This window comes from Carettochelys insculpta, chromosome 4 (genome assembly GCF_033958435.1).
Source record: "Carettochelys insculpta isolate YL-2023 chromosome 4, ASM3395843v1, whole genome shotgun sequence".
Taxonomy (NCBI): Eukaryota; Metazoa; Chordata; order Testudines; family Carettochelyidae; genus Carettochelys; species Carettochelys insculpta.
In genome coordinates, this window is record NC_134140.1 from 121229073 (window position 1) to 121253311 (window position 24239).

General features: G+C 45.0%; 1 protein-coding gene across 16 annotated transcripts in view; it reads left to right on the top strand.

Annotated features, from left to right (window-relative positions):
- FAM13A (family with sequence similarity 13 member A) overlaps positions 1–24239 on the top strand; it is a 197712-nt gene that overhangs the window by 122877 nt on the left and 50596 nt on the right. For 15 of the 16 annotated variants that reach the window (XM_074993622.1, XM_074993616.1, XM_074993621.1 and 12 more), the window contains 5 exons: positions 3093–3137; positions 4972–5151; positions 8199–8385; positions 15470–15543; positions 17071–17113. In XM_074993622.1, the coding sequence (XP_074849723.1) occupies positions 3093–3137; positions 4972–5151; positions 8199–8385; positions 15470–15543; positions 17071–17113 (529 nt within the window). The remainder of the gene's footprint in view (positions 1–3092; positions 3138–4971; positions 5152–8198; positions 8386–15469; positions 15544–17070; positions 17114–24239) is intronic. The other variant, XM_074993623.1, reaches the window with a different exon arrangement.

Consider the following 24239-nt stretch of genomic DNA (forward strand, 5'->3'; position numbering starts at 1 on the left):
ACTAAACAGGACACGAATTCACATTGTTTTACTGATTTAATGAACAAAGTTGCTCTTTGGAGGCAATTAATTACTGGTCATGTCTTAACTGTGTAATGTGTGTTGTGCATTCACAACATGCCAGTGGGTGCTTTGTGATGCATGAAGCTGAGGACAAAGTGACTCAGCCACCCAAGAAGTTCAGAAAACCCCTAGGAGTATGTTACCAGAAGCATTTTTTTACTGTTAGCTTTTTGAGAATTCTCATTAAATATTTCTATGTATTTAGGTAGAAGGCAGAAACGAGGTGCATATTTCTGATCTTCTAAAGCTATTTCATGATTCAACTTACTCCATCAAAAGATTTTTTTTTAAATGGCCTAACTTCCTGGTCGTGGTATAGCATAAACTAACCAGTTTAGCAGTGCATTTTAATTAAGCCTCAAATTAAATAGCATGGAAAGCCAATTACTGTGGAATTACAAGAAATTTAGTATGCCTGAAAACTTCTGCACAATCCAAATGTTATTGAGCAATTGGCCCGGTAAAGAGCATTAAAATATCACAAGACCAAGAATAAGTTAAATCTTCTTTTTTGTTGTCTTTTTTTTTTGTTTGTTTTTTTCCCTCTTATGGGCATACTTAATGCATAAAGAGGTAGTTTCTAAACTTAAAATGGCTAATGAAGCTTCAAGATTTTTTTAAGTACTTTCTTTCACTAATTGGTGGTGGTGTGTAGATGTATATTTACTTTGACCGTGTGTGCAGTAGTTTTAAAATATATTTTTTATTGGCTCATGGGTAGGAGCTCTAGTCTAGGTCCTTAGTAGACCTTTTAATAGATACCCCCAAAATAATTGCCATATGCATATGTGTCATCAGAAAATAGCTGATTTAATGGACTTCAAACTAAGAGAGGCTGCTTCTACACATGCCACCTCCAACAGGAGGTGGCATGGTAATAGGCAATTTGAAGCAGGCTAATGAGGCACTAACATGCATATTCAGTACCTTATTAGCATATTGGCAGCTGTGCAAATTTCAAAGTGTAGGCTTTGAATTGCAGACTGACATTGCAGATGGGGCAGCTTCGAAATAAGCACCCCTCTTCGAAGCTGCCCTATCTCCACTGTCAGTAAGTTAATACAAATGATTGGGGGAGGAGGTCAGCAACAGACTGGCAGGTGCCCTACAGACGGTGGGCGGGAGGGTGGCTCTCTACTCCCTGAAGTGGCAGAGCTGAAACGTTGTAGCTGGCACAGCCAGGCCTTTGTGCCTCACGGACTTGTTGGGGTTTGACATTTAAAGGGACTGAGGCTCTGGTTCACGCTACGTTGCTAGCCACTGGGATTCCCAGGGCCCTTTTGAATTGCTGGGCCCTGGGGCAGTTACCCCCTTTGTCCCGTTCCTGGGCTTGGAAATGATAAATATGAAACAAAACTGTGTGTGTACTGTAGAGGTATAACATTCGTGTATACAGGGAATAGAGCAGCATATGTATGTATATGCTATGTGACTCTGAGGCCCTGTGTCTTGGGTAGAAGTCAGAGTGCACAACTGAAGCATTAAAGTAGAAGGAAGGGGAGGCTGTGGGGGTGACTGACTCTGTGGGAGGGCATTTATTTAGATGCATTAATAATGTGGCAGATATGGAAGGATGGCAACCACAAGTGTGGCGATCTTTGAATTCCTATTGGACACCTCTAGAGACATGTGCTATTGCGTGGCTTTGCTAAACTGATTTTTGTGACACTAATTTATTTTATCTCCTCATACCCATTTCAATTCCCTCTCACTTCTGCTACCCGGGAAGTGACAGCGTGCTTGACATTTGAAGAGGGGGAATGTGCCAGTCTTTTGACTGGCATCAGGTCTCTGCTGGGAAGCTACCGTGGGGTGGGTGCATGTTAAAGAGGAAAAACCTAAAGAAACTGGTTTTAAGTAGTAAGGCCATTGCTGAATCATCAAGAATGAAGGGTAGCTGTTGCAGGTATGCATTAAGAACAGACTATCTTTTAGAGAGGCACAGTAAATGTAGAATTTCAGAGTAAGTCTTTTTTACAAAGCTGAGCATTCTGATGGCACAATGAAGCAGGTGGAAGTTGTTTGGCCTACTCTAATGTGACCTTTCATTTAGAAAAGCAGAGGAGTGGTGGCTGTCTGGGATGGTACCTCACTTTACGGTGCTTGGAACAAGTGAGAAGTGACAACTAGAGTTAGGTTATTTTACTTCTACCTGAGCCTGGAGAGGGTCTGTAGGGCAGAGAAGAGAGGAAATATACTGAACCAGGAACCTAAAAAGGGAAGCGCAGAACATGAAAAACAGCTGGGGAAGGGAGGGACACTCTGGAAAGGAAGTGCATTTTGCCTTTTTCCTGATAAGAAGTTTAAAGCCTGTTTTAAATAGTAAATCCCTTTATAATGCACACACTTTGAAATCTTGACTCAAATAAACAGAGCTCCCTTTGATTGAACTAAATGTGACCTACAGCTGTAGAACAGTCAGGAGAAGAATCATAATGCACTATAGCTAAAACAGTTTCCTTCTGACTGCAGTCTCTTGGTAGTGAATGAGAACCAATACAGTTCTGGGTGCATTAGCCTTGCACAAATGTACATTCTAAGAGTATGTCAAAATTCTCAGAAGGGTCAGCAGCTGGTCATGTGCATATGTAATTGTAGGAGATGAATTCCTGTTGACGGACCATACTCTTAATTTGCTAGCTTCTGTAGTGTCTAAGAGTATGCCTATACTTCTGGGAAGATCAGCCTGGTCAGGGTCGATCTTGTGGAGTTGGATTTTGCACGTCTGATAAAGATGCAGCAAAATCGCTCTCTGGGGTTGGCAGTGGACCTCTATACTGCACGCTATCACATGGAGTAAGAGAGGTTGACAGAAGAGTACAGAGGTTAGGCCTGTGCTAGAGAAATAAATCAATTCTGATAAGCCGATTCTAACTACGTAAATGCCATAGCTAGAATTGTGTATCTGAAATCAACTTACTTGCCTAGTATAGACCTAGCCTAAGAAAAGGTATTGAGAGCATATAAGCCAGTGCTCTCGTATTCCGTTACAGTATGTTGGTAATGAGATCTTTCTTTCCTTTCGGCAGTGCCCACGTATCCCAAGTCAGCAATAACATTCCTGCTACTGGAGAGTAAGTGACTCTGTTTTATGTTTTGCTGCTACTATTTGTTGTCTATTTAAGCTTTTACAAATGTTTTGTTACTCTTATTTTTCTGTAATAGCCTAGTATTGCCCAAGGAAAAAGTGCAATTTCCCCAAATCAAATGGTTTATAGAGATCATAGGGATAGCTTAGTGGTTTGAGCATTGGCCTGCTAAACCCAAGGTTGTGAGCTCAGTCTTTGAGGAGGTCATTTAGGGATTGGGGCAAATAGATGTCAGGGATGGTGCTTGGTTCTGCCCAAAAGGGCAAGAGACTGTATTAGATGACCTCCCAAAGTCCCTTCCAGTTCTAGGAGATGATCTCATAACCCACTTCTTCTCAAATAAGTGCCTGGGCGTCATAGCTCCCTTCCCATCCCTGTGAGATTTTATAGTTATGCAGAACATGGAGATTTCAAGAAACACAACCTGACTGTACTGAAGTCTTTGCCTGCCTGATATTCGAGTCCCAAATTTTGGCATCTGAATTTGTTTTTGACAATATATTATGCATAAGGCCCTATCAATTTCACAGCTGTTTAAAATGGATCACAGGCTATGAAGTGAGCCCTTCCTTGTGAAATCTGATGTCTCCTTGTTCCTAGGAGCACCCCATCAAGGGAGGCTTCTTGTGTCCAACTGGGCAGGGGAAGGACAGGACCTGTCCCTCCCCTGCAGACTGCCCTGAGAATGGGTGGGCACTCCAGATCAGAACACCCACCCTCCAGAATTGGGCATGCATGTGTATGTACATAACATTGAGTAAAGCTTCTAATGGATTGCCCTACTGTGTGGTCCTCATACTTACTAGAAGATAGCACCTGTGACAGTGATGAGTGGCTAACATTTTCATATGATTTGTCCCCTCCAGGAACTGCAGTGCCTTCTGGGCATGGTCAGATTTGACCTGTTGGCTTTATTTTGTTAGTCAGACAGGTTGTACCATCCAGATGTTCCCTAGCTGCTCAGTTAACTGTGAACAGATAGGCAGGGTCCTGAGTATCAGAATTTTCATGGCAGCTATCCAAACTAAAAGAATCAGTCTGCCCTGAGTTTGCCTGTCATGAGTCACCCAGTGTGAAGTCCACTGCTGTCTTCTGCATGTTATATCCGTCTTTCAACCCCCTCGCTCTCCTTTCCAAAACTGGGAGTAAATTTAAAAACTAAAATCCAAAACGACTTTAGATCCTGTTTTAGTGTAGGTTATCTAATCATTTCGGTTTCCAATTCTTGGTTCAAAATAGTGCGCATATGTTCATCAGGTCAAGGTCTGTTAAACTGGGGGGCTACAGTAAAGCATATGCATAAAAATAGACTCATAAATATTTAGCAGCTGTTGAAGGCAATGGGAGCTGAGTGCTCAACTCTTCTGAAAATAGGGTCTTCTTTTTCCTTAGGTATCTCATTTTAGACTTCTTGAGCTGAAAAATTTGGCTGCTATAAAGCCATGAATCTTATACAATCCTCAAGTATGTTCTTGGCACTACTGCGGTTATTTAAAATGTGACTTTTAAAAAAAGAGATTTTCTGTCAAGTTTGTATATTTATTGACATTTATTTTCCGAGGTGGAAGAAGTACCCAAAAAGTTACTTGAGTAAAAGTGTGTGTGTTTGGTGTGTGTTTTTTTTTTAAATGGGTGGGGGGTGGTTTGTACTTAAATACAAGTAGCTGGTGTCCCTCTGGAAAACTACTTGAGTAAAAGTACACACGCACATGTCACATCTTTATTGTACTGAAGTACCCAGAAGTGAAAACAATGGCACTTTTACTCATATAACTTTTTGGGTACTTTTCTCACCTCTGATTATTTTTCATCTTGACAGGTATTTAGAGAAGACGATCCGCTCAGCAGTGGAACAGCATATCTTTGATGCTCATGGCTCAGGTGGGCAGAGTTCTGAGGACTCTGAGTCAGGAACATCATCCGCCTCTTCTAATGCGTCCGCCAAGCAGAGAAGAAGGCATAACAAAGAGCAGGATGAAGCCCAACGAACCAGAGATGTGTACGATCATTTCTTTTCCTTTTAAAAAAAAAAGTGGCATTTGGTTGATAGACTCGTAACCACAACCATTAGATAGGCAAGGCTGTCAGTAGCTCCAGTATTAAAGCCCTGGCCACAGTTCTGGAACTGACAGCATACAGCAACTGACTGGTGCAGCTGTTCCCGGCTCCACTGAGTTGTTTGAAATTGTGAATTGCAGAACCAGAGCCTTGTGATAATACAATTAAAACCAAAACTGAACTGTGCCTTTAAACAACTGAAGGGTGCCAGCTTAAAAGCAGTGTTCAGTTTTGGTTTTGTTTGTATGCATCTATCTGTAAACAATAACACTCCTGGGGTGGGGAGAAATCCAGTTTTTGCATTTGTAACCTAATACAAAAATAATACTATCAAATGCTTTTATATAAGAAAAGAGATGCAAAATTGGAATAATTTCTAGTTTCATATAAAGAAGTGTAGCTTCTGTTCAAATCTCACAGTGCCATGTGAGAGAAGTGTTTGCCCCCTTTATTAATCAAACATAAACCATTTTGCCTAGAAGGGTATAAGATAAACCGTATTCTGCAGCAACCTTTTTAGAATGCCTCTTAAGGATGCATAGTATTCCAACTGATCATGCACAGCATATAATGCAGGTGCTGTGCCATCATTGCGTTCTTAACAGAGGTGGTGTTCACATGCAGATATATGGTTTTTTTTATTTGTTCTATTTTTTTTAATTGAAAAGGAAAAATGTGACCATCCCCACTTTATATTTTACAAGTGTTTTTCAATGGGCAAGAAGTTTGCACAGTCTATGCAGTTGCAAAATGCATATATGGAAAGCTTCATCCCAAAAATGTGGAGTATGAGTGTGTGAGGGGAAATTGAAATATTTATTTTTGTAGGGTAGTAATTGAATACAACTGTAGACTTTGGCCAGCGTTTTGAAATTGAGGCCCTGAGTGTTTTGCACAATTGAAGGCTTCAAGTTAGACTCTTAAATACAAGTTACAGGTTTCCTATAAAAATGACAGTTCTTTTCAGGGCTACCGAGCACCCACAAAAGTTACTGGGGTTGGAGGCCTTAGTATCTTTTTTTTTTTTTTTTTTTTTTTTTTTTAAATCAAGTCATATGAATTTAAGTCCCTAACATTACGTAGCCAGGCTCAAAAATTATAATCCATGCTTCTGGACTTTCAAGAATATAGATTCCAGGACCAGAAGGAACTATTGTGTATGACATGGGCCAGAAAATGTCCCCAAAATAACTCCTAGTGCATATCTTGTAGAAAAATCTTGATTTAGAAATGGTCAGCAATGGAAAATGTACCACTGCTTTTGGTAGAGATGGAATGTTAAAATATCGGAGAAATTTAAGTGCAGTAAAAGCATTTCTGACAGGCTTTGCAGGTCAGTAGGCCACAGATGGGCTGGTATACGTGTTTGTCCGCGTAAATATGTTTGCATGTTTTTCTGCCTATTCTCCATGTTGCATTGTGGAGAATGCTGTAAGTGCTTCTAGCTCATTTGACAGTACTCAATTGATCCTAAAGCCCTAGACACAGATTTAAAGCAACTTAAAAGCCATAATTTAATGGCACTGACTAATCAGGTCATTTCTATAGTTTCATAGGGATGAATTGTCCTTGAATCTGTAACAGTAAATTGCAAATGAAAAATTTAATATTTGCAACCTTTTTATTTTTGTTGGCTTTGTCCCCTGGCTGTCTTGGACACAGATCTAGAGAAGATCTGTGGTGCCACATAACAATGGCAGCATGCAATTGGGACAATGTTGCATAAATGCCTGAATCGTTTTACTTTTTGCACATCACACAACCTGCAGTCTAAATGTACTGAATCAGATCTCAGTGGTTTAAAAATAATTTCACAAAGTGGCTCTGATAGGCTTTATCCAGAGTTTTATAATTCTGTCAGCCTCTTCCAGAGACAAAATATAGAAATGACTTGTGACCTAGAAAATAACTGGAGCACTTTTAAAAATCTGAATACTTTCTCCCTCATGAGGACTAACCAAACCTTATTTAAACCAGTGTCAAACTAGAGCAATTTCACAAAAGTTATGGAAAACAGACTTGCTGCACAAAACAGCTGTAGATGCTTTCAGCTGTTACCCACCTTTCCAGCCTTCTATTGTGCTTTTATCCTAAGGGAGCAAAAATAACAGAGGGAAAGAAATACATATTGATGCACAAATACAAGTACACTGAAACATGTATTTTTGAAAGTGTCTCTACTATTGCGCATAATAGAAAAATAGCCATTAAAGAGGGCAGGGCAGGGCAGGGCAGGGCAGTGGCACTGCAGAGAAGGAGAGCTTGCAGAAGATCGTCTTCCTAACCAAGATGGCAAAGGTGAGAGCATAGATGACATTTCTGGAAAGCACACATCTGATCAGACAAAACAAGCATGTATTGCAGTGTCAGATAAGGACTATTTAAGCAATCTAATGCAATTCTACTCAGCACAACAAATCACACAGTACTCTATCATAGCAGTACAGTTGAGACACTTCAATTCCCATCACATTCTGTTTGTCACTTCCACTTCCCAAAGAGTGCAGGAGGAGCAAGCAGTAGAAATGCCTTGTGTACTCTTCTTTCAAGAACTTGTGTGAAGGGGTAAGTTCCAGTAGGCTTGGGAGCCATGCCCACATACTGCTTTCAGTTTATAGCAGAAATTATTGAAAGCTGTTAGTTGCTGAAAACCAACATTTGTCTCTGGGGAAAGTTAACTCTCATAACTTGATGAAAAATAAGTAGCACATTCAGGGGCTGATCCATTCTTTCCACTGAATCAGGTCCCAAGTACAGATCGCCATGTTTCAATGTGAGATGTAAGGCACATGTTTTTAGTTCCTAGATAGGTTTTAGGATGTTGCAGCATCTATTGTGTTTCTTGGCAATAGGATGAAATGCAGGTGCTGGCTTCATGACCATTGCAGAACTGCACCATTCAGCATAATGCATTTCCCTGCCATTAGCATAAATGCAATAAGACCGTGTTTTAAAGAAGTTTGTTGCAATGTATTTTTTCTTTTGCAGAGAGGTCATCAACAAAGAAAACATTCCTTCTGGATTTGGAAACCTTGAAGATGGTATCCTGATGCCTCAGGAAGTAGAAAAATTACAAGAAAACACCTCTGGGTACATTGGAGAAAGGAATAAACCAAAGCGGCAGAAATCCAGCACCAAGCTTTCTGAGCTGAACGACAACCAGGATAGCCCTGTGGTAAGCAAACGTTGCATGGCTTGTAGAGAGGGTCAGTATCATGTTGGGAAAGAGCATTCCATGCATAATCAAGTTCAGGTTCCACTGCCTTGTACCTTTATGCTGTCATTTACACAAATGTAATTGCTTACTCTTTGCACAGATGTCGATAGGGCCATGAAGAATTTAGCATTATGCTTTTTAACAAGTGCAGTGTATTTACAGAGGGGTCAAATTCACACCATAAGAACAGACATGCTGAGTCAGAGCAAAGGTCCCTCGAGCCTAGTATCCTGTCTTCCAGCAGTGGCCAAAGCCAAATGTCCCCAAGGGGAAAAACAGAACGCGTAATTGTCATGTGGTCCACCCCATCGCCCATTCCCAGCCCTGACAAACAGAAGCTAAGGATAACTAATAGCCACTGATAGATCTATCCTCCATGAAGTTTAGTTGTTTTTTTTTTAAACTGTTCATGATCTTGGCCTTCACAACATGCTCCAGCAAGGAGTTCCACAGGTTGACTATGCCTTATATGAAGAAATACTTACTTTTGTTTGTTATAAACCTGCTGGCTATAAATTTAATTTGGTAACTCTAGTTCTTGTATTATGGGAAGGAGTAAATAACTTTTTTGTATTTACTGCTAAGTTACATTGTGATAGTCATGATTTTATAGACCTCTACCATCTCTCCCCTTAGTTGTTCTCTTTTCCAAGCTGAAAGTCTGTCATATTAATCTCTCCTCATATGGCAGCCATTCCATACCCCTAATCATTTTTGTTGACCCTTTTCTGAACCTTGTCTGGTGCCAATCTTCTTGTGAGCTAAGGCGACTACATTTGCACAGAGTATTCAAGATGTGGGTTTACGATCGGTTGATACAGAAAATTCCTATCTTGCATTCTATCCCTTTCTTAATGATTCCTAACCTTCTCTTTGCTTTTTGAGCTGCTGCTGCACATGGAGCTGATGTCCTCAGAGAGCTATCTACAATGACTCAAAGATCTCTCTTGAGAGGGAACAGCTAAATTCAGCCCCATCATATAGGTTGGATTGTGTTTTCCAATACACATTGCTTTGCATTTATTAACGTTGGTTTTCATCTGCCTTTTTCTTTGTATCATCTGCAGTATTTGCCACCTCTCTGATTTACACCTTTCTCCAGATCATTTGTGAAAGTCGACTAGGATTGGTCCCAATACAAACCCCCTGAGACACACCACTACTTATCTCTCAATTCTGAAAAGGGATCTTTTTATCCCTACCTTTTGTTTCCTATCTCTTATCCAGTTATCAATCCATGAGAGGATCTACCCTCCTATCCCATGGCAGATACTTTGAGCCTTTAGTGAGGCAGCTTTTCAAAGGCTTTCTGGAAATTTAAGTATGCTACATCTACTGGATCCCTCTTCTCCACATGCTTGTTGGTCCCCCTCAAAAAACTCCACTCAAATAGTGAGGCATGATTTCCCATTACAAAAACCACACTGATTTCTCCCCTTATGTTCATTTGTGGCTGACAGTTCTCTTCGTTACTGTAGTTTTAAATCAGTTTGTTCAGCAGTGAAGTTACTTTTTGGCCTGTAATTATCAGGAAAAATCTCTTGAGCACTTTTTAAAAATTGGTGTCACATTAGCTATCCTCCACTGACTTGGTACAGAAGCTGATTTTAAAGGATAAGGATACAAATTTAGTTAATCTGCAATTTTATGTTTGATTTCCTTCACAACTTTTGGTTAAATGCCATTTAGTCCTGGTGACTATCCTGTTTAGTTTCAGTATGTTCCAAAACTTCTTCTGATGACACCTCAATTTGGAAAAATTCTTCAGTTTTGTTACCTGAAAAGAAGGCCTCAGATTGGGAATCTCCTTAACATCTTCAGCTGTGAAGACTGTTGTAAAGAATTCATTTGGTTTCTCTGCAATGAACTTATCCTAAAGTGCTTCTTTAACATCTTGGGTGTCCATTGGTTGTAAAGCAGGCTTTCTACTTCTGACATACTAAAAAATTTTTGAAACAGAAAGCAGTCAAATAGCACTTTTACTTGACTGCTTTTTGTTTTGATAGTGTATAGACTAGCACGGCTTACTCTCTGTTACTAAAAAATTTTTGCTGTTACTTTGAGTTTTTGGTTAGCTGTTCTTCAGATTCTTGTTTGGCCTTCCTAATTATACTTTTACACTTCAGTTGCTAGAGTTTATACTCCTTTCTATTTTTCCTCCTAGGATTTAACTTGCACTTCTTAAATGAAGGTGTTTTTGTGTGTCTCTGCTTCTTTTACTTTATTTAGCCATGGTGGCACTTTCTGGTTTTCTTACCATGTTTTTTAATTTGGTCTGGTCCCTTAAATAGGGTTCAACTTACACTCTTGCACTTGGAGTGGAGCATAGGTCATCTACAAGCATCCTCCTCTTCATTCAGCCTCGGGACAAAATTTGTAGCTGACTCCAGGAGTACCTGCTTTGTCATCCTTCAATCTCGGTAGATCTTCCCCATGTTGTCTGAGGCCTTTCTCTTTTGTGTTTTCCTCACAAGTTCCATTTGAGAGCTTGGCGGACTATGCTGGATGATGGTATTCTGAGAGTGTAGCCTAGCCAACCCCACCTAATTCTCTTGATTTGGACCTCAGGTGGTTCTTGCCCTGCTCTGTTCCAAAGCTGCTCATTGTGACAATCTGCACAGTGTTTTGGTGTCCTTCCATTTTACTTTTGACTGCAAGTGTAATTGGCCCATTTGCAGTGTACTGCAAATGGTGACCACAGTGGAATGACCCCCTGCTAGAGAAGAACCGTTGTGATGCCTTTTTGTTCCGAATCACAGCATGTTTGTGATCTGTTTGACCTTCCCAGTAGAAGATATTTTCCTCACAGTAACAAACTACAAAAATTGCAGAGATATCCCCCCCCGCCCCCTACAGCCAGCACAAGCACTAAATGATGTGTTGTTGTAACCACGCATGGGTGGACTTGAACCTGTGATCTCTGGAGCTTAATGTGTGAGCTCTACAGTTTGAGCTAAAAGCCAGCTGCCTCTCCGTTCAGGCTGTGAAGGAGACTCACTCTTTTTCTCTGTATAAGTGCCACTGCATGGGACAGCAAACCACACTTAGGTGTGCAGGTTGCATTACCAGTTCAGAGCCTCAAGGCTGAAAAAGTCAGTCCTTATTTAAAAGCACCCCACAAAGCATCTACACACACAGGATACGTTCACACTAGCCTCTTTCTTTCTTTCTGATTCGAAAGCGGTACTTCTGAATCGTGTGGCTGCCGTTATGCTAATGAGGTGCTGCACCTTATTATCGTCTTCCCAGCTCACTCATTACCATGCCCCTTCTGAAAGGAGGGGGCTAATGTAGACACGGCCACAATGTGGTGTTTTCAATCTGAAATCAAAAGAATGTGGCCTTTTTCCTGGCAGCCCTCTTCCTCTCCCAGATGAGAGAGAGCACCTTTTTCCGAAAGATTCTTTCAAAAAAAAAAAAAAATCACGTGTAAGGTCCGCAGAGTGTCGTCATCTTAAAGAGCAGTCCTTATGGTGCCAGATTTTTCAGTCCCTGGCCCATTCTTTCAAAAGAGCAGGGGCTGTGTGGATGCTCTCTATCGAAAGACGGGATTGATCTTTCGATCCACTTTTTTGTATGTGGATGTGATCATCTCCCCCACCCACACAACATCTCTTCTGGAGGAACTTCTTTTAAACGATTGCTGTAGTGTAGATGTAGACGAAGTGTATTTTAATTTGAGCCATTGCTAAAGACAGGTATTCAGTGCTGTATGATAGCAGGCACGTCACAGACTTTTAGTACCAGTGCTTGCATTTCTCTACCCTGAGAAAAGAGTGAGCTTTACCAGCTGTCCAATATTTTCTCTGGTTGTTGGTGGTTGAGTTTCTAAGTCTCTTAATGGACACTCACGTATAAATGGATTGTTTGTTTTGTTAAGTCCACCAGAACATAATGGACCTTATTTTAGATTACACACCAATGATCATTTATCAGTCTAAAATGTACACAGATACCAAAGAGCAAATAAGTGGGGTTCTTTTGTGGGTTAGATAGAAAAGGCATTGGTAAACAGAAGGAGAAAAGACTGAGAAATCATAAGCTCCACATATTAAATTTAGAACAAATCATCAGTATTGCATCACATATAATAGAAATTTAATGTCTGCACGCTTGGAAACTCTTTCTCCTTAGCGCTACTGTACAAGACAGATTTAAACGTTGGGCTCCAGTTTGCAAGTCGTTCTTTTGTCATTGTTCAGGAAATGGGGAAAGTACAAGGAGCGTTTCCCACCTAAAAGACCTACTAGTCCTCTTGTACAAGGTACAAAATACTTGCTAGGGTAGAGCCAAATGCCCTGTGGCAACAAGTACTGAACATGTAGTAGCTTCCCTATGGGACAGTAGGTGTGGTTGCCTCCCTTCCTCCTCTCTAGTGAAGAAGTCCACAACGTTTTCTTTGGTGGTACATTCGTCTTCTGCTTTCATGACGGTGTTAATGAATGGAATGGGGACAGTCCAAAATGTGGGAAGTGTTTATTTAAATGAACTTTAAAATGAATTAGTTTCTGCATACTTGGAGCCATGGGAGAGGGATAGCCCAGTGGTTAGAACATTGGCCTTGTAAACCCAGGGCTGTAAGTTCAGCCCTTTTGAGGGGGCCTTGCAAAGGTCTCGGGCAGGTCAGATTAAAAAAAAAAAAATCGGTCAGGGATGGTGATAAGTCCTGCTGCAAATGCAGGGGACTGGACTCAACAATCTCTCCAAGGTCCCTTCCAGTTCTGTGGTATGTCCTGGCTTTGGAGAGTGCGAGTACATTGCACTGATGCCTCCAATGAGGCCCCTTTGCTCTGTCAAATCAGAATCGGCCCCAGCCATGGCCCTTGTGAAGGCAAGAGTGCCTGAATACCTACCTGAGTGCACACCTTGGGATTGACAAGGCTCTAACAGAGCTCAAAGGAAGGACCGTAAAATAGGACTGCCTGTAACATCTGTGTCTCTGGCACATTCCCCTTCCGTGGCTGCCCTTCTCAAGAGGGGGAATAGTTCTCTTGCCATTTAAGGAACGTGTAAGTCTTAGTGCCCAAAATACATGTCATATAGCATGCCGCTACAGAGAGGCAGCCTCTGCCTGCCCACAGGGCATTGCTTCGAACAGAGGGTGAATTGCATCTCCCCTTGCACACAGTGCATGTACGTATACTCAGAGGTTACCACCCAAAGTTGCAGTGTGAGCTGGCCTGGAGAGTGAACTCTGCTCTGAATGTGATTTATTTCCTGTCTGTATTGCAGTAGTGCCTAGAGACCTCAGCCAGGATCAAGTAGTCCCCATTGTTCTTGATGTAATATGGATACATAGCGAGACTTGTCTAAATACTGATGTCCAGTTGTATCATTATAAACAGATATATGTCTTCCCATGAGGACACTTAGTCAGATATGAGTGACGTTTTTCAGTTTACCATAAACCCTTTCCCAAGTGACCTAAGCTAAATGATGGACCCTGCAGATATCACCCTCTTTCCCACTTTTCCCATCCCCTCAGTGAAGCTTGAAGTAATTATAATTAGTAGGGAATTGTTTGGAACTCTTGTTTTAGCTGCTTATTGGCATCTAACCTAGAGCGCAAAGGCCGAGTCAAAGAGAGAGCCTCTCAAGTAGCTCTCCTGATCAAAACCAGATAATAACCATTAGAACTTCTTATGCCCTGTTTTTATTTAAACTGTGATAAAATAAAAAAAATGGGCCAGGCACAGAATTGAGATCAGAACAGGCTCCTAAGGAATTGCTGAAGCATAACTAGGCTATATTGATGGGATCACGTAGCCAAAAGAAATAGAACTTCTTGGTTTTAAAGAGAAGGGCGTTCCACCTGATGGAAGCCTGAGTGCTTTGGGAATTCTCTATGTTCGCATAGGATTGCACATAAATTGTTCTGATTTACTTTTTCTGTGTTAAAATTTAAACTGGCATCTGCCTTGAGGGAAGATGACATATCCAAACAAAAGAAACGAAAAACTGTACAAACATGGATGAAATGACCACATTGAACTTACCTGGTAATAGGCAATTTTGAAACGAACTTCCATTTGGAAGAAAATTCTGTAGCAAAATAATTTTGAATAAGCAGATGTCCAAGTGTATACAGTACTTTCTCACATAGGTCTGCCTTCCCTAGTCCCTCTCATATATTAGTTTTTGTAGCCACTATAGAGATGAAGGATATTCAGCAGGCAGAAAGTGAACTACATGTGTTGCTTACAAGTACAGTGCATGTGATTTGTCCTGGAGTGGATGGAAGGTTTGAAACATTCTTCATTCAAATTAAGGATTAGATTTTTACATCAGTTTCTCCTGCAAAATCTGACATTTGTACGTTATTATAATTATCTCTTTGCATATTCCATTTCTCTGTGTGTGCTGTGCGTCTGATTCTTTGTGCTTTGAGAATTTAACCTGGAAACTGATGAGATACAGACTTACGGTCAGTGGCTGGGATAACCAGTGTCTCATGAAATAATGTCTATACAGCTGAAGCAGATCATTTGTAAGCTTTTGCTTTTTTTTTTTTTAAACACAATCAAACAAAGGGGAACTTTAGGATTCTCCCTGAGACAAATACAAACTGTGTTTGTCATTAACATTTGTTTGGAAGCAACTCTATTACTTTGGTTGCTTTAACTTGAAAATTCTGGAGTTGAATGTGCTCTGGCGGGTAAAGGACAGGATTGGATAGTGGCAGTTGTCCTGGGTTTATCAACTCTCCCACAGCTTAAGAAATTTACCCTTTTTCTTTTTTTTTTCTGCAGGCTGGTAAATGGGGACAATAATCCTAGCTTCACAAAAGTGTTCTTTCTGAAACACTTTAAGGTCTTCTGGTGCAAGGCTTTTTTTTTTTTTTTTTAAGTGCCAACTGTGTTTTCTTGTAGGAAATTAATAAGCAAGCATGCTTTTTATAAAAAAAATTGTAATTGTATGAACGCTAGACCTGTGAGTGTTCATTTGTTCTGTGTAGTGCTTGGTTTGGGTATGGTGTTCTAATGGTCACCAGAATTGCTCATTTTTATCTAACTTTCTGTGTTTAATATTTGCTGTGTTACAGAGTATGGAAAGCTTTAGCTCCTTAAAGCCAATAGCCAGAGAAGGACCTGATGACATGGAGATTTTGTTTGAAAGGTGACTTTTTTATAGTTTGTTTTGCTTTGTAAGTGGTCACATCTGACGTGATTGTTCTTCCTTCAGGGTACATCCGCACAGAAGCTGGGAGCACATTTCCTGGAGCAAATAGACACATGCTTGCTAGCTCTGCTCAAGCTGGTATGCTAAAATTAGCTGTGCAGAGCCAATAATGGGCAACAGCGTGGGCTAGCCATGCCATGTATATGCAGGGAAACTGGTGCGGGGCAGGTGTACTCAGGCACTGAGCCCACCCTGTTACCATGGCTCTGCTGCTAATGTTAGTGTTTATCTTCCTGCCCTGGGAGGCACACGCTCATCTGCTGTGCAAGCAGACTCTCAATAGTCCATAGGGGCAACTTTCCCTCTGTTGCAGAGGGGCTTCCTAACCACATGAACCACACATTGGATGTTACAGAGGAGACGCTCTCTCCAGGGCAGCTCTGCCCTCTGTTGTACACCACAAGGGGGTTGGCCCCTGTGCCATGTTGGACAGCTTAGAAAGTAGAGAGAAGAGCCCCAGGATTTTCATGGGTGCTGTAACCCCAGCACCTTCACCTATATACACCAGACCCAGAAAAGTAGCCGATGATCCTAACCCCACCTCCCAAATTTGTGTGGGGGTCTCAATCCCCTTTCCTGTATCCTCTCCCACCCCCTGCCTCCAGGGAGCCCAATCGCTCAGCTTTGCTTGAATGTGGTGAGTTTCATCTATTGCTGTATTTGTGATTGTGGGGTTTGTTGGGAGATGTGAATTTCTGTGGATTAAGGGCAGCAGAATTTAATTCTGTTTTCCACAAATAGATTGGAAGAGGAAGCAACATGTACGGGTTAGCAGCTTAAAGTGCTGTGACTCTGAATGCAGTAAACCCTCAAGGTTACGCAGAGGTTGCATTTCTGCAACACCTGGGTAACTTGCATTTTCATGCAAGTTAAGGGGAGACTGGAACCACACTGCAGCCTGTTTCCTGGCTCTCCTCATCTTGCAGGAGGTGGGAAACTGACCAGCTCAGCAGCTGCCCTGCTTAGTTTCCTGGCTGTGCAATAGGAGGGGAGCAGAGAGCCAGGCTGCTGCCTGGTTCCCAGCTCTCCATCACTTTGGAGACCAGAAAACTGCTCCAATGAGGGGTGGCAGCCTGACTCCTGACTGCTGCCCCTGGCAGCAGCAGTTTCCTGTTGGAGCGGCAGCCGTGAGTCAGGCTACTGTCCCTGACAGGAGCAGGGCTGCTACTGTTGACAGCGGCAGGTTTCCTTGCTATCATTGGGGACAGCAGCCTGACTCATGGCTGCCACCCCTGACAGGAGTGGTTTCCCGCTCCTATCAGGGGTGGCAGTCACATTAACCCGAGACACGTGCAACTTGATTATGCATATCTCAAGGGTTTACTGTACAGAATAGGTACTGTATATAACAGCACTAGCAAACATACTCAGATCCCTTTTAGAAGATACAGTGGAGTGGGCAGGTGTCTGTGTGCTTTTGCTGGGAAGCAGTCTGGTTTATTTTTGTTTCCTTTCTTTTAATAGCACAGAAAATGAAAAGGACGATGTATTTTTCAGGCATTCTCAGGTTCGTATCTTTATTTTTGCTGTTTGATTCTGGGCAAAAGAAACAAAAAAGAAAATTTTAAGGTTGAGATTTATAGAATTAGCTGCAGAGGAAGGTAAATAGCTTTAAATGAAAGGTGGTAACTGTGAGCCTGTGCCCCGTCCTCCAAAATTGAGTTTGCTTTGTTTTTTCCTCTTGGGTGCATAACTGAACAGTGAAGTTCTAAAAACATCTTTTCCTTTCCCTGGAACCTCTACTTACCAAAATAGCAAAAGTTATTAATGTCGGCAGTTTGACGCTGAGTTCCTCTAGTAGCCCAGTGAGCAAGGGCATGTGACAACTTAGTTCACCATGTACTCGGATTAACTTGTCTATCCTGTGGTGTTTTTGTTTTGTTTTGCCCTGAACTAATTCCCAAGCTTGATAAATTTTGCATTCTTGCTATCTGTTGCAAATTGAGGGGTTATTTTCCCCCCCTTTTCTCTTGTGAGGATGGTGACTTGAGGGAGAGAGCTGCTCATTTAGAGAGCTTCTATTTCTTCACTGTGCTATTCATTTTTCAACCTGCCCACTTTCCTGTTAATCTATAAATATTCTAAGGAGTGTACCCAGAGAAGCCAGCTAGATATGGCATAACTGGAGTTAAGAGCTGAAAAGCATTCAGACCATCTTATTACCCAACATTTCTATTCCTACAGCAGTACCTGCACTAGACTTTTTTTCCCCTTGAAGTTGCAGTGCAGCTAGTGCAGCTCTGCTGGTAGGTACCCTCAAAGGAGTGGCAGCGTAAGTAGGCTCCCAACATTTTAATTACTGGTTATTTTAGTGCTGCACAGCAGCTTAAAATGCTACTGGAGACTTGTTTGCACCAGCACTTCCTTATTTATAACTACTGGTGGAGCTGTACCAGTTGTAGATTTTAAGGGAGATGACAAAATATGACAGGCCTTGCCCACAAAAGCTGTCTGTATTCCACATCACAAGCTAGTGCCATGGTGTCCAATGCACCACTAGCAACTAGCCACATGTAGCTGTGTGGCTGGTTAAGGGTGGCTGGTTAACTTGAGCAATAACTATATTTTCAGAATAATGAGGTTAGTTCACTTTTGGCTGAACATGACAGGAGGGGGGAATTACAGTTGATGTTTTAAAACTTACCTTTGCGCTGTTTAAAAATACCTGCTGCTGTTTCATTTACATCAGGCCCTTTGATTTCCAGTAGTGCCTCTCTCAAGCAGTGAGGTGTGTAGAGAGGCCAAGATATGATTTTTCTCTGAGGATAATTTAATTCTTCTGTTCAGCATGGTGCTGTCCTGGGGCATGGTCCAGCGTAACCTCTGAACCATGTTTTCAGTGAGGGATGCTCAGTTTGTAGCTTTGCCCCAAGCTGTCCGCTTGACCAGAGTTCAGCCTCTGACTCAAATGCACAGTCTAGTTCCCAGGGAGGGAAAAGATCTGTCTCCCAAGCTGGCTCAGGTAGCATATTTATGGGGTATGCAGTAGAGCCTGAGCTTCTTCTTCGAGTGTCCCCGTGGGTGCTCCACAATAGGTGTCGGGCTCGCCCGGCGCCGCAGATCGGATCTTCCAAGCAGTTTCTGCCGGACCGCGCATGCGTCGGCGCGCGCCGCTCCCTTGCGCGCTCCTGGCCATGCGCGCGATCCGGTCCCCGCCAGTTCCTCTTAACCGCCGTCGGCTGCAGACGGAATCCGACTAGGCTAAGGCCAAATAGCATATTCAACGACTTTATCTGTTTTTTCTTTGAAGTTTTTCAGTTACTTAGGCTACTATAAGTTAGCCAGTTGTTATTTTGTAAAAAAAAAACAACAAACAAGCTACGAGAGGGACAGCTCAGCCCAGTCCCAGTAACAAGCGCCGGAGGCCAGGAGCTAGGGCCATCAGCCCTCCTGCTGAGGCAGGCCATCGGACGGGGAAAACAGCATAAAGAAGGTGCTAAGTACCCACTTAAAAACTCAAAGACTCACCAACAATGTCCTCTCCAGGCTTTAAAAAATGTGAGTCCTGCCGAGAGGCGATGCCAGTGTCCGATGGGCACAGTCTATGCATAAGGTGCCTGGGGGAGTCCCATGTGGCACAGAAATGCGCCTTCTGTGCTAAATTAACAACCAGAGCATGGAGGGACAGGGAGATGCGGATCAAAATGCTGCTTCTTGACAAGGCCCTCCAGCCAGACGTGCCGGAGCGGCTGCAGCAGGAGGGACCCCCCGGGGCCCTTAAAAGGAAAGCTGCCTCCCTCACTCCATCAGCGCAAAAACGGAGGAAAGTTTCTCCTGCCCGATCCCTGCCGGCAGCAACAGTGAGCGGGACGGGAGGAGCAAGCAGCCCCCAGCCGCAGCAACAGCTGATCGGCGGCGGCACGGAGAGCCACGTGGAAACGGCTCAGCCTCCGATAATCAGCCAGCCGCCCCGCACCGCAGGCAGGGCGGCGGCTAAGCAAACGCCGGTACCGGCGGCACCGCAGACAGCGGCACCGACCCCCAGGGAACTGGCGATGCAGGGCGCGCAGGCACGTAGCCTGCAGGCGCAGAAGGACACCGCACGTGCGGCACCGCCTTCGAGCGTGCCTAGCACGGTGCCGACGGGGCCAGGATCCCCCGCCCGTCAGGGGGCGGAGTTACCTCCTCCAGGGAGGGGGAAGGCTGCTCACAAGAGGAGGCATTGCAGCCCCTCTCCGGACGGGGCTGTGGAGCTGCTTTCTCACAGCCCTCCGCTTATGTTGCAGACTCCAACCAGAAGGCAGGGGTCCCCCCTAGCCTACCTGGAGCCGCCTTCTCCATTTTTACAACCAGCCTCACCATGGCTGGCACCACCTTCACCCTTCCTGGGATTTGAACCGCTGGACTATTATGCTAAATCGCGCTCTCCAGTGTCTCGACGATCTCCCTCCCCCAGACGCAGAGGGTACGCACCAAGGGAATGGTCGAGGTCACCTTCCCAGGAACAGTGCCTATACTGCCATGGTCGTCCCTACCACGCGGGGCATGGACACCATCGGCAATCTACTAGGGAAAGATCCCCACACACTACCTCGTACCCCCGAGGGCAATCGCGATCGGGGACAGAGACTCAAGCATCTCAGGGGGGACTGGTCATGGAACCCCAAGATTTTCCCTCGCAAACCTCCAGCGAGAGGGTGCACCATCACCAGCAGGAACCGGAAGGGTCCAGAGAGACGTACCCCAGCGGTTCCTCGCTCTCCTCCCTGGACGAGGCCACGGCCCTGGGGGACGTCCATCCTACGGACGATCTCAAACAGTTTCAGGAGCTGTTTAAGAGGGTGGCCTTCACGCAAGGCATCCAGACAGCAGAGGTGCAAGAGAAACACCATAAGCTCCTCAAAAATTTGAGACCTCCGGCCTCCTCCAGAGTAGCAATACCGCTTGATGAAGCGATCTTAGAGTCTGCCACTACCATATGGCAGACCCCTGCAACTATTCCGCCGGTCCAAAAGAGAGCGGATAAGAAATACTTCGTGCCGGCGAAAGGCATGGAGTTCCTGTTTAGCCACCCACAGCCAAATTCCTTGGTGGTGGAGTCCTCGCAACAAAGATCAAAAACATCTCAATTTAAAACAGGGGGAACGGACAAAGATGCCAAGAAGCTAGAGCTGTTCGGTAGAAAGGTCTACTCCTCCTCTACTTTAACGTTGCGAATGGCAAATTACGCAGCGCACTTGGCGAACCATAATTTTGACAACTATTCTAGGTTAACCTCCCTCATGGACTCGCTTCCAGAGGACAAAAAGCCGGTCCTCAAGGCCATAGTGCAAGAAGGCTACGCGGCTGCGAGGATGGGAGTTCAGATTGCTTTGGACGTTGCGGACACAGCAGCACGTTCCACAGCAACTGCAGTGGTGATGCGACAGGAGTCCTGGCTCCAGACCTCGGGTATACCGAGAGATCTGCAGGCAAAGATAGTTGACCTTCCCTTCGACTCGCAGAAGCTGTTTGCTGAATCAACTGACTCGGTCCTTCATTCCAGTAAAGATTCAAGAGCCACACTCAGGACCCTGGGGATTTACACCCCTCCATACACAAAGAAAAGGTACTACCCTCAGCAAAGGCGGTACCAGTACCAGCAACAGCGCCCCCAGTATCACAGGGGTTACGAGCAAGGGCGGCATCAGCAGCACCAGCAGTAGAGAACTCCCAGGCGACGTTCACAACAGGGCCGTGCGTCCTCGGGGCGGGGCCAAAGGCCACAAGTTTGACATACAGATCCAGGACTGCGCCATCACTACCATCGCACAAGGTCATCCGAAGCGGCTATTTCACCATCGCCTCCGACCATTCTACGACCAGTGGCAAAGGATCACCACAGACAAATGGGTGCTGGAGATCATAGCCACGGGGTACGCCATCCCCTTCCAGTCGCTCCCACCATCGCGACCTCCGCCCAAGCCCCACCTCCAGGAGGCCTCCCATGTAGCCAGGCTCAGGCAGGAGGTGGCCCATCTCGTGCTCATAGGGGCGGTGGAAAGGGTGCCAGAGCAACTGCAAGGAAAAGGGTTTTACTCCCGGTATTTCCTAACGGAGAAAAAGACAGGAGGCTGGAGGCCCATCTTAGACCTTCGCGGCCTCAACAGGTATCTGCGCAAACAACGTTTTCAGATGATCACGATTGCCTCCATCCTTACAGCACTGGACGATGGAGATTGGTTCGCAGCCCTCGATTTACAAGACGCGTACTTCCACATAACCATCCATCCGGCTCACCGGCGATTTCTCCGTTTCATGGTAGGCAACGAACACTTCCAATACAAAGTCCTACCGTTTGGCCTCTCCTCGGCCCCCAGAGTCTTCACCAAGACCTTGGCGGTGGTGTCAGCCTACCTGCACAGACAGGGGGTATTTATTTTCCCGTATCTGGACGACTGCCTGCTCAAAGGGGCCTCGAAGGGGGAGGTTCTCCGCATGATACGCGTCACAGCAAACACGTTCTCCTCACTTGGCCTGGTTATCAATCTGGCAAAATCAAAAATAGACCCCACACAGGACATAGAGTTCATAGGGGCTCGCATAAACTCGATCACGGCGAGAGTATACCTACCAGAGGCTCGCTTTCGAGCCATCGGTTCCCTCGTGCAAGTCATCACCTTCAGCCCTACGGTGCCGGTCTTGACGTGCTTGCAGCTGCTGGGCCACATGGCAGCGGCGACGTTTGTGGTACAAAACGCCAGGTTGCACATGCGCAGCATGCAGCACTGGCTGGCCAGTGTATACAAACCGGCAGTACACACCGTTCACAGGGCGGTGTCGCCCACACCCGGGGTGCGCAAATCCCTGCAATGGTGGGTAAACCCCAGGAACCTGCTAACAGGGGTACCCTTCCATCAGCCGCAAATCTCGGTTTTCCTCACCACAGATGCCTCCCTCATAGGGTGGGGAGCGCACATGGGCGAAGAGGTGACTCAAGGACTGTGGTCACCCACGGAACAGTCACTACACATCAGTGTACTGGAGCTCAGAGCAGTGTTCAACGCCTGCAAACACTTTCGAGACCACATACAAGGCAAAGTCGTCGGGATCAGTACAGACAATACCTCCACCATGTTTTATATAAACAGGCAAGGAGGAGCTCGATCCCGTGCCTTATGCGCGGAAACTATCCGCTTATGGAACTGGTGCATCGCCCACGATATAATCTTGAAAGCCTCATACTTGCTGGGTGCGCACAACGTGAAGGCAGACCAGCTGAGCAGGCGTTTTGCGCTCACACACGAGTGGCAGATTCGTCTCGATCTGCTACGGCCGATTTTCCACGCATGGGGGTTTCCCCAAATAGATCTGTTTGCCACTCAGCACAACAAGCAGTGCCCACGGTTCTGCTCCAGAGCAGGACTGGGCTGGGGGTCCCTGGGGGACGCGTTCGCGATCCAGTGGGGGGGCCCCCTGCTTTACGCGTTTCCTCCCACAGTGCTGATCCACAAAGTTTTTTTGCAAAAAGCCAGGAGGGAAAGGGCCCGGATGATCCTGATAGTCCCAACGTGGGATCGCCAACAATGGTTCCCCCTACTCCTGTGCATGTCGGACCGTCCACCGATGCCTCTTCCGGTGGCGCCGGATCTGCTCACGCAAGCCCAGGGGTCCATAGTGCATCCGCACCCCCAAAGCCTGCGACTGCAAGCGTGGCTAATCCATGGCTCAGCTCCCTAGAGCGCACATGCACAGTGGAAGTACAGCAAGTCCTAGAAAGTAGCAGGAGGACTTCCACTAGGAAGACCTACAAACAAAAATGAACTCGCTTTACGGCCTGGTGTTCTACCAAACAACTGGCCCCCCTTTCGGTGCCTATACCTACAATTCTACAGTATTTACTGGACCTCAAGAGAGGAGGACTCTCACTATCCTCGTTAAAGGTCCACCTCGCCGCCATCTCGGCGTTCAGACATGAGGAGGAAGGGCACACTGTGTTCGCCCACCCTATGGTTACCAGGTTCCTCAAAGGGTTGGTAAACCTCTACCCCCCTCGGAAACCGATTCCACCTTCGTGGAACTTGGACCTGGTGCTTACCACACTCATGGGACCACCGTTCGAGCCCTTGGCCACGGTTCCCCTCCGCCTCCTTACAATAAAGACGACCTTTCTTCTTGCAATTACGTCAGCTCGTAGGGTGAGCGAGCTCGCGGCAGTCATGGCAACGCCACCCTGCACTGTTTTTTCCAAGGAGGCGGTAACCATACGGCTGCATCCAGCCTTTGTTCCCAAAGTTTCCTCCGAGTTTCACATCAACGAACCTATTGTTCTACCCTCGTTTTATCCAAAGCCTCATAACTCCAACGAAGAGGTGCGCCTACACCTCCTGGACGTGAGGAGGGCGCTAGCCTTCTACGTAGACAGGACCAAGTCCTTCCGGAAAACGGATAGACTCCTAGTCTCCCTCGCTCCCAAATCGAAAGGAGAAGGTCTCTCATCGCAGAGAATCTCAAAGCACATTGTATCCTGCATAAAAATGTGCTACGAGCTCAAAAAGACTCCTTTATCGGCCACTCCCAGGGCTCATTCCACCAGGGCGGTGGCAGCATCAACAGCCTTTTTCAAGGGCGTTGCGTTAAAAGACATTTGCAGAGCGGCGACCTGGTCATCCTACGACACCTTCACCAAACATTACGCCTTCACAGGGTATTCC